Source organism: Argopecten irradians, chromosome 12, assembly GCF_041381155.1.
Source record: "Argopecten irradians isolate NY chromosome 12, Ai_NY, whole genome shotgun sequence".
Taxonomy (NCBI): Eukaryota; Metazoa; Mollusca; class Bivalvia; order Pectinida; family Pectinidae; genus Argopecten; species Argopecten irradians.
In genome coordinates, this window is record NC_091145.1 from 33,632,397 (window position 1) to 33,650,466 (window position 18,070).

Below are 18,070 nucleotides of genomic sequence, written 5' to 3' on the forward strand. Positions count from 1 at the left end.
GTCTGTATTATATAAATCACTGTGAACGACGTCAATGAAGCGCCCGTCTTTACTCTGTCCACATACTCGTAAGTCTGTATTATATAAATCACTGTGAACGACGTCAATGAAGCGCCCGTCTTTACTCTGTCCACATACTCGTAAGTCTGTATTATATAAATCACTGTGAACGACGTCAATGAAGCGCCCGTCTTTACTCTGTCCACATACTCGTAAGTCTGTATTATATAAATCACTGTGAACGACGTCAATGAAGCGCCCGTCTTTACTCTGTCCACATACTCGTAAGTCTGTATTATATAAATCACTGTGAACGACGTCAATGAAGCGCCCGTCTTTACTCTGTCCACATACTCGTAAGTCTGTATTATATAAATCACTGTGAACGACGTCAATGAAGCGCCCGTCTTTACTCTGTCCACATACTCGTAAGTCTGTATTATATAAATCACTGTGAACGACGTCAATGAAGCGCCCGTCTTTACTCTGTCCACATACTCGTAAGTCTGTATTATATAAATCACTGTGAACGACGTCAATGAAGCGCCCGTCTTTACTCTGTCCACATACTCGTAAGTCTGTATTATATAAATCACTGTGAACGACGTCAATGAAGCGCCCGTCTTTACTCTGTCCACATACTCGTAAGTCTGTATTTATATAAATCACTGTGAACGACGTCAATGAAGCGCCCGTCTTTACTCTGTCCACATACTCGTAAGTCTGTATTATATAAATCACTGTGAACGACGTCAATGAAGCGCCCGTCTTTACTCTGTCCACATACTCGTAAGTCTGTATTATATAAATCACTGTGAACGACGTCAATGAAGCGCCCGTCTTTACTCTGTCCACATACTCGTAAGTCTGTATTATATAAATCACTGTGAACGACGTCAATGAAGCGCCCGTCTTTACTCTGTCCACATACTCGTAAGTCTGTATTATATAAATCACTGTGAACGACGTCAAATGAAGCGCCCGTCTTTACTCTGTCCACATACTCGTAAGTCTGTATTATATAAATCACTGTGAACGACGTCAATGAAGCGCCCGTCTTTACTCTGTCCACATACTCGTAAGTCTGTATTATATAAATCACTGTGAACGACGTCAATGAAGCGCCCGTCTTTACTCTGTCCACATACTCGTAAGTCTGTATTATATAAATCACTGTGAACGACGTCAATGAAGCGCCCGTCTTTACTCTGTCCACATACTCGTAAGTCTGTATTATATAAATCACTGTGAACGACGTCAATGAAGCGCCCGTCTTTACTCTGTCCACATACTCGTAAGTCTGTATTATATAAATCACTGTGAACGACGTCAATGAAGCGCCCGTCTTTACTCTGTCCACATACTCGTAAGTCTGTATTATATAAATCCACTGTGAACGACGTCAATGAAGCGCCCGTCTTTACTCTGTCCACATACTCGTAAGTCTGTATTATATAAATCACTGTGAACGACGTCAATGAAGCGCCCGTCTTTACTCTGTCCACATACTCGTAAGTCTGTATTATATAAATCACTGTGAACGACGTCAATGAAGCGCCCGTCTTTACTCTGTCCACATACTCGTAAGTCTGTATTATATAAATCACTGTGAACGACGTCAATGAAGCGCCCGTCTTTACTCTGTCCACATACTCGTAAGTCTGTATTATATAAATCACTGTGAACGACGTCAATGAAGCGCCCGTCTTTACTCTGTCCACATACTCGTAAGTCTGTATTATATAAATCACTGTGAACGACGTCAATGAAGCGCCCGTCTTTACTCTGTCCACATACTCGTAAGTCTGTATTATATAAATCACTGTGAACGACGTCAATGAAGCGCCCGTCTTTACTCTGTCCACATACTCGTAAGTCTGTATTATATAAATCACTGTGAACGACGTCAATGAAGCGCCCGTCTTTACTCTGTCCACATACTCGTAAGTCTGTATTATATAAATCACTGTGAACGACGTCAATGAAGCGCCCGTCTTTACTCTGTCCACATACTCGTAAGTCTGTATTATATAAATCACTGTGAACGACGTCAATGAAGCGCCCGTCTTTACTCTGTCCACATACTCGTAAGTCTGTATTATATAAATCACTGTGAACGACGTCAATGAAGCGCCCGTCTTTACTCTGTCCACATACTCGTAAGTCTGTATTATATAATCACGTGAACGACGTCAATGAGCCCGTCTTTACTCTGTCCACATACTCGTAATTGTATATATAATACGTGAACGACGTCAATGAAGCGCCCGTCTTTACTCTGTCCACATACTCGTAAGTCTGTATTATATAAATCACTGTGAACGACGTCAATGAAGCGCCCGTCTTTACTCTGTCCACATACTCGTAAGTCTGTTTTATATAAATCACTGTGAACGACGTCAATGAAGTGCCCGTCTTTACTCTGTCCACATACTCGTAAGTCTGTATTATATAAATCACTGTGAACGACGTCAATGAAGCGCCCGTCTTTACTCTGTCCACATACTCGTAAGTCTGTATTAAATAAATCACTGTAAACGACGTCAATGAAGCGCCCGTCTTTACTCTGTCCACATACTCGTAAGTCTGTATTATATAAATCACTGTGAACGACGTCAATGAAGCGCCCGTCTTTACTCTGTCCACATACTCGTAAGTCTGTATTATATAAATCACTGTGAACGACGTCAATGAAGCGCCCGTCTTTACTCTGTCCACATACTCGTAAGTCTGTATTATATAAATCACTGTGAACGACGTCAATGAAGCGCCCGTCTTTACTCTGTCCACATACTCGTAAATCTGTATTATATAAATCAATCATTAAGGCCCAATGCGTTTCCGAACAATACAAAAGCTTAAAAATATGAAAATTAACAACAACAAAAAACAAAATTTCTTAAAAATAATAATAAAATATGAAAATGTATGTCGATGGCTTAAGATGAGGTTACAACACCAATCAAATGCAGCATTCTGCGTAGTAAGTTAGCAGTGAAGATTAATTTCGCTGTATGCCGTCTGGTGCAGTGATAGCCAATTACAACGCGTGGTCATTAAAAAATGAAATTAATAATTAATTTTAATAAATTTGTTTAGAACTTCCTAACTTGAATTGTGAGCTTTTAGCTTCAACAATTACAAACACTTCATTTAATTTCGCCCTTGTTAAATATCAAATACCTGTAAAATCAAATGGGGTTTATAGACAAGATTTTAAATTTTGCATCAAGTGAAAATTCAATGTAAAATGTATAACTTGTAAAAACGTGAATGAGAAAATTGGTAAATAGGCTCCAAATTGTTGAGAACATTTCTGGCACCCATTTCTTACACGGCTGATGCCCCCACTTAGACAGACAAGCAATAGAATGGTAGTCTTTGTTCTCATCAAAACGTTGTTATCGTATTCTCTGAAATAATTGACTTTTTGTTCTTTAAACAGTTTTTTTCTTCTTTTTTTTTTCTTTTTTTTTGTTTTTTTTTTTGAAGATTTCTTTTTTTAAGATCAGTAAACTTGATATATTGAAGGGTTTCTTTCCTTGAAAATCAGCCTGTACGAACGCCCGTGTTGAGAGTGTTTGCGGCAGACCGAGACGCTGGAGCTAACGGAAGGGTATCCTACCGGATATCTGGTGGTGACGGAGCATCCTTTTTCAGTATCGATTCCGTTTCCGGTATGATTTCAACATCAACCATTATTGATTATGAGGTAAACAATTTTTCCTTCCTAATCATCCAAGCGTCCGATGCCGCCTTGCCCTCCCTGACGACCCAGTGTTTGGTAAGAGTCAGAATGAAGGACATTAATGACAACTCCCCCGTGTTTATACCGTCCACCTTCACCACCGTCATCACTGAGGGAGCCCCTGTCGGGACCACAGTCATCACCGTCACTGCTGCAGACGCCGATTCCGCTACTGACAATAACAACGTGTTCGAGTTCAGCACCACTTCCGGTGTTCCATTCACTATACATCCTACATCCGGGCTCATCTGGACCAACTCACGCCTGGACAGGGAACTTACTTCCAGGTAAATATCATGACCAGGTTTATATGACAAAATGGTACGATTTATAACATGATTGTAAGGCCAACAAATTGATTATAAGATCTGCACATTATCTGCATTATACACCAGCTTTCCTTTATCTGCTAAAGCCAGCATGTCTTCCTAACTACGCTAACTAAAGGGACAGTTTAATCAGAGTGCATTGAGAGTTGGATTCATAAAAGTAATAAACCTGTTCTGGTCAAATTGGAGCAGTTGCTATCATTTTTGAGCAGACAGAAAGTGTCCATAATGTTAGTGTGTGCTATTCAGTGTAAACATAAATTCGTATAGCTATATAATAAAGAATTTCAGCTATACATACTACTGTAAACCAACGTCCTTTCATGGCTACAACATTCCACGATTTCCATTTCAAAATAAGTTCATAGAAATTAACATTCACTCAATTGAAAATTGTATGGAAATCCCTTTTAATATTGATGGTGAAGATATTGATTCACGAAGATATACTTTCGCGATTTATTTGGATCCCGAAATTTACGAAAGTAGATCGTACGTTTTACAACAAAATCGTTAACAATGACTTGATCAATTTTTCTATACGTTTTTCTTTTTCATTTTTGCTAATGGATAGTAAACAATAATTTAATGCAAATTTAAATTGTCCTTTTAATAAGGTGTTATGGAAAACAACCGAGATATCGGTCTGTAAGTTTAATTTATGTTTCCAATACTGTAAACAATATAGGCCAAACTTCAAACCAATATATTAATTTCATTGTAATACAGTTACGAAATGGTGATCCTGGCGACAGACAAAGGTCCCACCCCTCTAACCGGTACGTCCACAGTAACTATATCACTGGTAGACGTGAACGACAACGCCCCGAGTATATCTGGTACGTACGACACTACGATAGACGAGGACACCGGCGTCAACACCGTAGTCTTTTCGGTAAACGCTACAGATCTGGACAGAGGAAGGAATAAGTATCTATCGTACGTCATTGTGTCCGGAAACATGGACTCGGATTTCCGGATAGACTCCAAGTCAGGTATCATACAGACGGCAGACACTTTGGACAGGGAAAGACATTCTTTGTACAGAATGATAATCCGTGTTTCTGACAATGGAACTCCATCAAGAACGGCTAGTGTCACATGCACTGTAACCATAGGAGATGTGAATGATAACTTTCCAGTCTGGAAAACACAACCATTTCAGCTCAACATTAAAGAAAACATGGTACCCGGTTTCCCCGCAGATTACATTAGGGCTACGGACAAAGACATTGGCACAAATGCTGCATTGACATATGAAATTGTCAACTACTGGGTTGGAGGTTCAAATCCATTTATGATCAATAGTTACTCCAGCTTAATTACTTCAACTGAGATTCTTGATAGAGAAAGCGTTGACACCTATGTTCTTTGGTGTAGAGTTTATGATGGTGGTTCACCGAGACGTTTTACTGATTCCAACGTTACGATCACCGTGTTAGATCTCAACGATAACAATCCCGTTTTCGAAAAACGACATTATTTTGCAAGTATCCAAGAAAATTCTCAAATCGGGACTTCTGTTCTGATAGTTTCAGCCAGTGACAATGATACAGGAGTAAATGCACTGTTGTCTTACTCCATAGATACGGCCACACAGACACAGTACTTAAACATCAACAGGACGACTGGAGTTCTGGTAGTTAATGCCTCAGTCGATCGCGAAAGAGTGTCCTTATTTACTGTAACAGTGCTCGCAACAGACGCCGGGGCAGCACCAAGAACTGGGAGTACAGAAGTATCAGTCAGCGTGCAGGATGTAAACGACAACTCTCCTGTGTTCCGACAGATATTCTATAACGCGGAGGTCCCTAATATCGATACTTGTTCCTCTGTGGTTGCCATGGTGACCGCTACAGATGCTGACGACGGTCCTAACGCTCTGATCTCCTATTATTTCGACAGTTTTAGTGAGGACTTTAGAATAGACACTACATCAGGTGAGGGACACTGTACATTTACATTGTCTGTAAGAATTATACTTCGTAATAATGACAGAAATGTTTTCCTCGACGGCAAACTTTGTCAGATGTATCTTACTCATGAATGTATTAATTTGTCAGAAAAAGTACAATTAAATCTAGGACTGCTTTGTTTTCTTAAATATAATTATGCACTTTATGTAGTTTGCGCTCAAGCCATTTGATGAATATTTTATTTACGTAAGCATCAGTAAAAAATAATCACACACTATATACAGCGATTTGTTTCCAGATAAATGAGTGAACATGTTCTAGGGATAACGATTTATTTCTAATTGACCATGTACGATTTATATAACAATCCTTACTTCTACAGAACAATATGCTAAACCAGACCAATTACGACACACACAATCATACTACAATGACGGTGGGAAAGGTAGTCGTTCAAAGGTTCTGATCTCGTAGAACAACTTCCATACTTTCTACAGATAACGAAAACCTGTAATACATTTAAAATAAGGTCCATTCGTCTGCTGTAGGTACCATCAGCTCTTCCCGGAAGCTCACACCCAACAAAAGATACATTCAATTTGTTAATGCCCGTGATAATGGTTCTCCGGAGCGTGAAGCAGTAACCAAGACAACAGTACGTATCGACACCTACAGCCCGTCTGCTGTTGTTGTCGCCTTCCATCTGGGCGTCACCAAAACCTACTTCGAGTCCGTGGAGGTTTGCTTCATGTCTCTATTGACGGGCGTGTTTCGTACCTTATACCCCACAGCTATAGTGAAGCGATGGTGTCTAATAGAACAGTCCAACAGGTACGAATGTAGGATCACCTGATATTTTACTCTTGCCGTTTGTAACGTCGTCTCCGATTGGCTGAATCTAAAACATCTAGGTTTCTCAGAAGATACCATAAAAACATGCAATATTATGAGATTTATTAAATTTGTTGACTAATAGTTCATTTCTTGAACAATAACACAAGCAGTCTTGTAAACAAATAAATCTATTGTAACTTTCTTTGTTATTTCTCTATAACATGAAACCTCTCTTGAAGCTAATCCTTGAATAAAATCTTCCGACATGTAGAAACGTTGTACAAAGCTTTTTTATAGAATTGGTGAAAACGCATAATTAGTACCATTAGTTAAGATGTAAGAAGAGAAAATATCATTCCATGGTTCTGTCCTACAAGTTAAATTGAAGTTTATAGACCTGTCATCTCCTCAGAAGATACGAATATGGTATGTAGTGTTCAGAAAATGTTTTGCCAACAAGCCAGACATTTGTCTGTATATTTCAAAATAATTCCAAATTTCTCTCAAACCTTATTGCAGTTTCTGAAATATGCAACTTAAGGTTTTGTTCAAACGTTTCCTTGTAATTTTCAGTCTCACTATTGTCAAGATTTACGTACTTCAGGATGACACAACTAATCGTATGATCAACATATATTCGAAGAAGAAATTTCTCGCTGCCTCTGACGTATTGTCCTATGTAACTATGGACGCTAAAGGAAAGCCATCATACAAAATAACAGGTATATATCATCGTACTCCATGGTCTAAATGTTGTGATGAAATAATAAAAAATTGGTATCTGGATATTCGGATATTCCAAATACTGTAACAGTGACAGTAGTATACCGTTATACCTAATCAGTATACCTTCTTAAGAATCTAAACATTCATCACTCTATATGGTTGAAGATTTTGTTTCTTTTTCCCCATAAAGGTAGTAATATCACATGTTAGCAGTTTGGCAACTTTGCAACCAAAGAAAAGAAACACATTCAGCTTTATAATGTCAATCTTGTTGGATGGTTCTAAGTGGCTTAAAAATTAAAAATAGCAATTATATAATTATCAGTGGCTTATCTCTATTTTTTGAACTAGCAATGTACGATTTGAAAATTTAAAGTTATAATGATATCGCTTTAACGCTTTCTTATAAATGAAATAAACTTGATACCAGTGTCAAGGAATACTACTACATTACAAAGGTTAAGTAATTGAGTTGTGATTGGATATGAAGTCACTTATGGTTGTACATGAGGTGCCTTGAGGTTTTACGCAAGTGGTTTGAGGTTTCACACAGGGTGTTTTCCGATCATCATAAATTTCCAAACAATTTTCATTAATGAATGTGAAAAAAAAAATGCCGAGACCGATGCACGACGTAAAAACCAAACCCTATATCATATAAAATTTAAATACGTGGATTTACAAATATGGATGGTGGTGCTTAAGTTCACTGACGAAACTAACCACACTAGTCTAGGTTAAATCTAAGGTGAATCTTTAAAAAAATGAAAACTAATCTGGGGTCGACAATTGAAATGCAAATTATATGGAGAATTACTCAATAAGTATCTTCCTTTTTATTTAAATTAAGTCGTACCATGTGTGCATTTCATTTTACATTGATTTCCATCCAGGTACATCTTGGCGGCCCTATCACATCCGGAAGGTGGTAGGTGAGAGTCCCAGGGACGATGATCCGACCCCCTGGGTACGCACGGACACAGGTATTGGGGTGATCACTGCCTGTGTTATAGTAGGGTTCGTGGGCGTGACATTAGCTTCTATCAAGGTCGTCAAGTGTATTAAATCAAAAAGGTAAACTGTTATTACAATATCAAAAATTAAATGGCATTTTATTATCATATAGCGAAAGTAGCATATGTACGGTGGTGCATTTAGGACACTTTCAATATAACTACTCGAGACCTGATCATAACGTTTCAAGGACCCGGCAACATATCGGGATATTTCCGCTTGAAAACAGAAAATATTACTGTTAATGTACCTCCGAAAAAACGAAATGGTTGAGCTACAATTTCTTTCCTATAAAGATCCTTAAACTATTGCAATTTCTCTAACAAAACAAACCGGTTTTCATGACACTGAAAATGTCACTAATTTGATCTAAAAACATATTCATTTTGATATCCATAATGCTGCACTATTGTATTTGCATATGAAAATACTATTTTCATACCACTAATCGGATTTTTTTTTCAGTTCGGTAGATGTAAATGAACGAGTTGCTATACACGAGAATTCCAAAACTTCGTTTACTAAAAGGCATCCTAAAGGTAAATATTTCTGTAAATTTAACACTTTAAAACCTGGTGTTCTATTAAACATATACATATTGGAATAAATATGATATGCCTACATTAACCAAACAGGTATGAGTATAACACGCGTTTGGTCACTTTTTGAATTCATAATGCTGGAGACGTTTTATATCTCACTTATAACAAAATATAGTGGCTGCATAAACATAAATGTTTTCGAAAAAATATATTTTGAACTGCACTTGATTATAACGAACCTTTGATTTGTTTAGTAATGTACGAGTTGCCTCCCTTTTACCTCGTACCAATACAAGGGTAAAAACAGTTATACCTTGATTTTCAGATCATGGACGAAACACGGCGGTGTCATCGGTAGGTATCATACAATAAAATGTGTTTTAATATCTTAATAACTATCTAATGATATTTTCAACGGGTTATATTCGTGGTTATTTTGAATAGTAAAGAATAGTCTGCAATATAGATGGTATATGTTACCAATTTCAAATCCATATTCATGGCTGTCCATCCGCGGTGGCCGAGTGGTTAAGATGTCCCGACATATTACCACAAGCCCTCCACCTCTGGAATGCGGGTTCGAATCCCATGTGGGGCAGTTGCCAGGTACTGACCGCTGGTCGGTGGTTTTTCTCCGGGTACTCCGGCTTTCCTCCACCAACAAACCTGGCACGTCCTTACATGACCCTGGCTGTTAATAGGACGTAAAAAAAATAAACAAACCAAATATTCATGGCTGTCCATCCCGTTTATGTGTTAATAGTAATGGTATTCAAAACTGCGAAGCCCTACCGATATTTGATGTGCATTAACATCTCGATTATAATAATAAAAAACATAATTGTTTATTCTACAGATACCTAAGCCACCGAAACGTTTTGAAGAAATCAACGACTGGGATTCTCACATGGACTTGTAAAAAAGTTAATGTATAATCAAATTTTGAAAGGAAGATAGCATTACATTTAAACTTATTTTATAATTATCATATATTTAGAAAAGCGAACATGTGCGTTCAACTTTCTTATATGTGGAACAGTTTCTCCGAAACGTGACTCCTTTTCCTAAGTTATTATGATAGGAGTTTTGTGCATGCATTTAATAACAGCACATTACACTGTAAAGTATTCTCTTAGAGTACCTTAATGATTAATTATCAGCTCAATGTTTATGTATGAAATTAACTACACTGTATTTGTGTTTCCTTTCTTTCGTGCTTTGTAATTTTCATTTCAGAATCATACGCTGTTAGGAACAATAATGGGGGTGTTATGTGTTATTTATATTTTGTTCTTAGTTACCAAGAAAACACTAATTTTATACAGAACCAAATTGCAAAGTTATACAGTATATATGTAGAAGAGATAGAAAAATTTAACAAACTTTGTTCTAAAACGACGAGCAGCAAAGTACGTGTGTACCATGAGCTCGGAAGGGGGAAGCGTCCTCTGTTCCCCCTATACCAAAAATCACAATATCACAAATGCACTGATCACAAAAAGTATTTTAACCATGCGGTAACCTACTCTTCTCTTGAGGGGCTTGTATTTCTTTCCGCGATTTATAGAACATTTATTGTTAATTGTACCTTATTTGTGCAGGGTTTTATATATATTTGAATTTTGCAAAAAGTTTTATAAATAATTTTTCCTCTTGGTAGATGTTACGGAAATTCTAACTACTGGCAGCGTTGATGACGTCGTGTTTATATTCCTATTAACATCAAATCATTTGGTATAGTGACATTAATGTCAGTCTTAAGTTTGGTTTTTGTGTGAGTTCGTCCTAATGTTAATGAAGACAGATTTAACATAAGAGTGATCACCCGTTCTACCGGGCATGTATCGAGTTCCACGGGCTTGTCTTATAACGATAGGCTAGCGTTGATTGAGATAAGATTGGAAAACATATAATTACATGTGATAGTGATCTGAGCAGTGCGCCTGGTTTACGGGAGGATATCACTGGCCTGCATCTATTAGTCAACAACGGGAGATAGTGTTACGGGGTCATTGGCTTCCACTACACCGCTCATCCCTTCCCTGAAGATAGCGGCACTGACTTCCTAAAATACTATCATACGCACGTACATAGATTATATCATTTTCCGTAGTGTGGGATATTCTATGCATATGTTGACATGAATGAACGTAATATTCATTAGCAACGTGTGTTTAGTGTGAATCAACATACATGTGTTAAAATGTTACGTTACTGACGTTTTACATTAATAATCCTTTTAACTTCTTGGTGTCAACAGCTTTCCTCTATCAAAGTTCTCGATCATGAGCATCAAAGAGGATTCAGAGAATTAAATAGCTCAATTTCATAATTTGATATTTGGAGGTACAAACATTTGCGCACCAATGAACAACCTTTGTATACAACTTCCTGTAGGTATCTTTTCGTACATAAGTTATAAACAGAACGGTACTTTTAGTTCTCACGCGACTGTTCGAGTAAATTTTAGGGCATTTTTATTACAAATAGCCACCACGGAAGCCGTTGTTTTAAATAAAACATAATTGACAATAGAATTATAATATTAATTATAATTTCAGAGTTTTGTTATGAATTACTTATTAGTATCTTTGGAATTTTTTTTTCTCACTGAATCTATATTCTTTGACTGCCTAAAGCAACCAGTAACATGTAACTATACGGTTTGGGGGAATTTTTGGACCCCAATTCCGTCAAATTTGCAGCATTGTTATTAAGTATTTAAATTATTGTATTTGACAAGTTTCGTATACTACTAATTTAATTTTATGATAGTTCTTCATATTGCATAAAATATGAATTAATTATAAAAATGTAGGAATTTTGACAAATTTATGTTTTGAAAATCATAGAGCGCAATCTTGAAAACACTTTATATTTCTCCTAAACATGTATTGGAAGTGCATACATATTTTCAGTAAATATTAAGTTTGTTCAAAGTTGCGCTCTATAGTTTCCTAGTCAAACATGGCCAAAGTTTCCAAATTTCATCATTTCAATAATTTAGTCGTTTTAATGGTAACTATGGCAACTGCAACCCCAAAATTAGAAATCAGTCATTATAATTGAATCATAGATGTACTAAATATTTAAAATACAAACCAATCAGAGTCCTTTACTTACTTTAATAGTAGTTTTATTCTACTTTGTACTCTTTTCTTTGAAGAGCTAATTCATATAAAGCGCTATTATGTAAAAGGATATATCCAGTATTGTACCGGCTAATTGCGCTAATATATATACGTGCAAATAAATCATAATTTGCAGTTTTGACTGGTCTATAATAACTTTGTGTACAGCATCCTTATAAAATCATAATAAACAAATAATAATAAATAAATAATTTGTTCTCTGTCGTTGATTGGTGTGTATAGATAGACACTATCACAATACGCAACATTGAATGCAGATTGTTTATCTGTTACGTTAATTGTGTGTATAATGACGACGAGTTATAAATGGACACTGTCTTACCACTTCGACACGACTTTGTAATTTTGTCAACTGATTTTACTGAGATGTAAATACCTAATAAAGCATTAAAGAGTATGACCTTGGGTTTTTTCGTTCAAGTGTTGTTTTCATCAATGTACAGTGTATTATACGTGTGCCACCCTTGAACTGATTTGATACGGATAGCCGTTTTCCTGAACGGAATATTGTTCACGTCGTCAGGTTGACGAAATGGTAATCATCAAAAGAATGACTCTATCTATACTAATCATGTGTTCTCCATTGTCGTGATCTACACATGGGAAAAACTAAACAACTTGCTATATGCACTATACATTGATGTCGTTTTCTTTGATCCACATTCTTTAAAGGGCCTTTCTATCGAGGCGGACTAGACTATCGTCTGATCCCTTCAATGTGACAGACATTAACATATACAGGAACGTGTCCTTGCATGGACACGAGACATCACCTGTGGTGTTTACCACTGTAACAGTGTTAGTGGACATGTCAGGTGCAGCACCCATCAGCTTAAAACATCATTTATGTTCTCGACAGCCCGCTTACCATCCAGCGCATCCAGTCACGAATTATAATTTTCCCTAATAATGAATTTGAGAAATCGATACATCAAACTTTAATCAAATTTTTGTCAAAAACAATTTTTCTCATGTGCATTTGTTAGGATATCATTTTTTCCATGAAAACGACTTTCTGTTCAGTTTTTCCAATTTAAATATCTGTTTTTGTTCGATCACTTTCAATGATTTTACCCTATAAAGTTAACACGCACCCTTTCATTCATTTTAGTACGAAATTCAAACATTATTTACGCATGACACGTTGATAACGCTATTGCAAAACAAGTGGTATAAACGCTGATAAATAAGGTAATCTTTGTTAATTAACATTCAATAAAGTTCTGTATGGTATGTACCATCAAACCGGCAATATAATATAGAATGGTGACTACACATCAACCTCTGCACCACCATACGTGGTATGCATTGCGTAACGTCATATTGCCATAAACCTGTTGATTGCTCATCCCGTAAGGTAGACTCATCTCAATAAAAATGTGTTTCAGACCCAAAATAGTACCATATGTTTCTATTGCAACTCCGCCTCGCCATGAAATAGATCGTAACTTATACATAGCAAAGACTGGGAACACTCAAAATATAGTAAAATGTGAATATCACAAACAAACCATTACGTATACTAGTAACCATCTCTCTGTTATAACACGCCCTCACTTTCCTGTTTTAATTTTTAATGTACATATTTTGTTCATTCTATTCTTGATTCTCTTCGTCATGATTTTGTTTTAATGTGTCTTGCTTTTAAATAGATTTTATATAGTAACCATTCGACCAAACGATAATACAACTAGAAGGAAACAGAATATAGATGAATACTGTTTACCAACAAGGTAATGCATAACATGTGTAAGACAGAATGTTACATATTGTTAAATATAAAATTGTTTACATTACAAGTGACAAAAAATGGTCAATTAAAACAAAGCCATTATGGGATCGTCTCAACATGGAACAAAAGCAAGAAAAACATGCTTTAAAGATGCTCCATCGCTGATAGAGCAAAAATGATATTCATCATTTGAACAATAATTGGTGTTTAATCGTGTATATATGTCTAATTTACACAAAAAATAATATACAATTATTTAGTTTACCTTTGGTGCATGCGCAATCAGTACTTCATTCCATATAGGATATAGTGCCATGGAATTTTTTCGGGATGCAATTAATTATTTTTTATATTTTTAATTTGAAGTAAATTAGAAGCTCAAACTTTTCAATGGTAGAAATTATTTAAAGTAAATAACTTTTGTAACTGAAGAAAAATGCTAAATCGTCTGCTCCTGTTTTGATAGTGAGAACATACTATTTGTCAGGAGTTGAGCATCTTTAAATGATAGCTAGAACAATGAGTCAAACTCTTAATCCATCAACCATAGTTTTGAAAACATACAGCAATGCACAACAAATGATACGGGGATTAGATCCTATGAAACGCACATGATCATTAGGTTATTGGTCTTTCAGGTAACGTCCCACTGTTTCATTGTGTATTGATGAAATAAAATATTATCACTATATCTGTTAAGTATCCGAACGCTATCACATTTACATTTACAACTATATCTATAACGTGGAAATGTTCGTCTTTGTGTTTATATGACACGACGCAATTGACTTTAATTCAACTGCAGGTGATATCAGCATTTCTCTGTCATAGGTATCATATGAGTTCAGTGAATTCTGATTGTGTCTGTACTACACCGCTTGATTACACAATATCATGAATTTCTTTAAGAAGAGGCGGAAAATTATTTCGTAGAATTTATCATTATGTTTTGTTTTGAGGCTCAGTATTCAGTAATTCAATATAGTTTCATTCAAATTTCTCATTCTTAATATAATTATGTATATTTATGACAAATGATACCTACATATCGATTTCAAATCTATGAACGTAGGTTAAGGCATTTATAAAGGAATTTAAAGTTTCAATTGTTTAAGCTGCAATAATAACATAAAGAATTACTAATTGGCAAAACAAAAACAAAAATAAAAAAATAAAGCATGGCCTTGTGCCGGGATCTTAAAGAGACAGGGCGTCTCTTCATATGACTTAAATCTTTAAAACTCAAGCAAAACATTTTGTCTTTTAACACCCAGCATTTCCCGTTGATATATTTAACTGTGTTACTGTAGTTGAACTAACCAGTTGTTAAACTAAGCCTTTTGTTATCGGAGAAAACATGAGAAACTTCAATCTTGTATCTTAGGGAGCAGATTAATGAAGTTATAGCTACAGGTTAGTGAGTTAGGGGTTAATCAAACTATCATTTATTGCAGTATACAAGGCCATGGCATAATGTAATGAAAAATGTGGACACATTAAAGAATGAGAACTAACTGGGAAGTTACTCATTTATTTTAAAAGAGTTTGAAGTTTAGCCCCTGTATATTTGGTCTGCAAGCAATATTTTTCGTGCCTAGTATGTTCTTTGTATATGATTCCGTGTTATGACGATACATGTGTGATACCAGCTGGTGTGTCGTGGCCGTCATACTGGGCTGTCGACTCCTTAGTCAGTAGTGGTGAGTGTTACTACTTTATCAATGTACTGCCGTGTGAAGATAAAGTCGTCTACTTAACAAACTGCACTTGGTGTTGGCAAAACACCTTATAAACAATAGCTAATCAGACCCAGATTTACACTCCAATTTTTGTTTATATCCATGTAATCCATTCAAGACTAACACACAAACAGACCTGTTTGCAATTGTAATATGGCGAATGGTAGACTCTTCCCTCGCGAACAGGCCTGCTGAGTGCGGACTGAAAATTGCATACTATTCACGGTCGCTTATGGCTGTTTTCTGGTTGATGAAGCATATTAAGGGGCCAAACACTGGGTCAGCGACTCTTTGTAGAACACGGAATCATGATAGCTCTTGGTGTAGTGGATGGTAGGCTAAAACACCAGGCTAAACCATCCAATAGAACAAGAACAAAAATATCATATCTATGGTACATGAAATTCGCACTTATCGTTGTTACGATATAGCATTTCGTTAACTAAGTGTAAAAATATATCACAGCTTGTCTTTGAAAACAATTACGAAAAAGATTTATTTGCACATATTTGTAATTTATAACTTGCTTAACTAAGAATGACACATGGCTTTGTGCTAAAGATAATGGTATTACGCAGTCGATATACACGAATATGATTGTGTCGTGTCAGTGACTTGTCACAATATCTAATTGACCATAAAGTGTATGTTGTTAAAAAAAATATTGACCAAAGCTCTGCATTGGCAGTCTGAAATCTCTCGTCACCATATCCTAATTGATTTGTTACTGGCCATAAGCATGATTTTGATTAACGAAACAGACAATTAATATCTATCTATTCTGAATTGTTTAATTTTATCTTTTAACAACTCAAATTGTCCTGGAGTTGACCTTACAACCGCTTCCCATGACCCATATATGTTTTCCTCCGTTTTAGCACTCGATGAATCGTAAACAAGCCTTTGTGTATTTTTTTCCCTATCGCGGCCTTTCCTTTGTGGATCCCACTTGACTTAACAGAGTGTATACTTACATGCCTGTCTCTGCAATCTCAGAGCGCATCAATATACCTCTGCTGCTCTAAACATGATTCTGGCCCGATATCATCCTCTTCATAACACTTGTTGTTTCAGGCCTTCTAGCCGTGTCGGTATTGTTGGGAATATTTTCTTTGTATTTTAAACACCGGTGGATGTCTCGTATTTCGTCAAATAAAACAATGTTGAAGTAAAATTAAGATTGGAAATCCGATAGCACATCTCAAAGAATAAATGTTTAAGTTAAGATCTAAAACTGTGATCGGCGCTGTAGGTTTTCAGATAGTACCAAAACTTACACACACCAAATGTTTGGATCCTAACTGATATTTTCTTATCAATAGCACAGATATAGATAGTGGTTAATATGATTACAGACTTAAAATACTACGTACAGATCATCTGTAGAATCATATTCTATCAATAATTGATTGCGAATTCTTTTTATAGTCTCATGATACTGTATGGCCAAGGATTTGGAACAATTTCCCTTGACATTCAAATGAATACATTACTTACATAACGTTTACACTGTGCTCTATCGGGACTAGGGTTTTTATATTATTTCAAAAGTTGACCGATTTTTATTGATATAGTATATTAACTTTGGGATCGCCTGAAATGCATTTTTAAAAATGTATATATAATTTTCTGTTAAAAAATAAAATGTACAAGTGTATTGTTAATGCAGCTGTCATTCAGAATGATGTGGATTATCTATTGTAGTTCATTCATTTCCTGCGATGTAACGCGATACATTTCTTAACAAAGAATAACATAATGTCGAAAACATTAATATCTAAAACCATCCATCACAATTAATTGTCAATTTGGGTGTTTATAGCATAAATTTCTAGCTATAAATGATTTTAAAAATAAACTATGAAATAAATGCCTGCTGTATCAACTAGAAGAGATCAAACGATAGGCGGTAGGTATATTAATTCGGTGATACATTCCTATTAGTTAATGACTTCAAAACACTCTAATGACCTATTTTGTTGTTATACAATAATTAATACTTTGAACATGGACTTTAAGTACTAGTGAAAGTTTAAGTGTTATATGTATATAATTTAAACAGATAAATTATTATCTTTTTATCTGAAAACTGTTAATTTAATATAATCGTTATACTATATAATCTACGCATACAATTCTAGATGATAAATTAACGCATTTATATTTGAAAATAAAGACATTATTCGCAACTATTATTATCATATACTCTATAACTATTCACGTATATATTCAATACAAATATTTACCATAATGTTCCAGCCGTCAATATCTCACAACACTCGCTATTTCTATATAAAATCTGCATTAACTTACACAGATTTACCATCTTATCAAAACG

General features: G+C 35.7%; 1 protein-coding gene across 1 annotated transcript in view; it reads left to right on the forward strand.

The window, feature by feature from the left end:
- The window catches only part of LOC138304686 (protocadherin Fat 4-like), a 43,570-nt gene extending 30,903 nt beyond the window's left edge, over positions 1-12,667 (forward strand). The window contains exons 10-17 of the mRNA XM_069244891.1: positions 3,532-4,035; positions 4,807-6,017; positions 6,542-6,824; positions 7,401-7,549; positions 8,447-8,627; positions 9,033-9,106; positions 9,435-9,463; positions 9,966-12,667. Coding sequence (XP_069100992.1) covers positions 3,532-4,035; positions 4,807-6,017; positions 6,542-6,824; positions 7,401-7,549; positions 8,447-8,627; positions 9,033-9,106; positions 9,435-9,463; positions 9,966-10,028 — 2,494 coding nt within the window. The 3' untranslated portion in view covers positions 10,029-12,667. The remainder of the gene's footprint in view (positions 1-3,531; positions 4,036-4,806; positions 6,018-6,541; positions 6,825-7,400; positions 7,550-8,446; positions 8,628-9,032; positions 9,107-9,434; positions 9,464-9,965) is intronic.
- Positions 12,668-18,070: the final 5,403 nt, after the last annotated feature.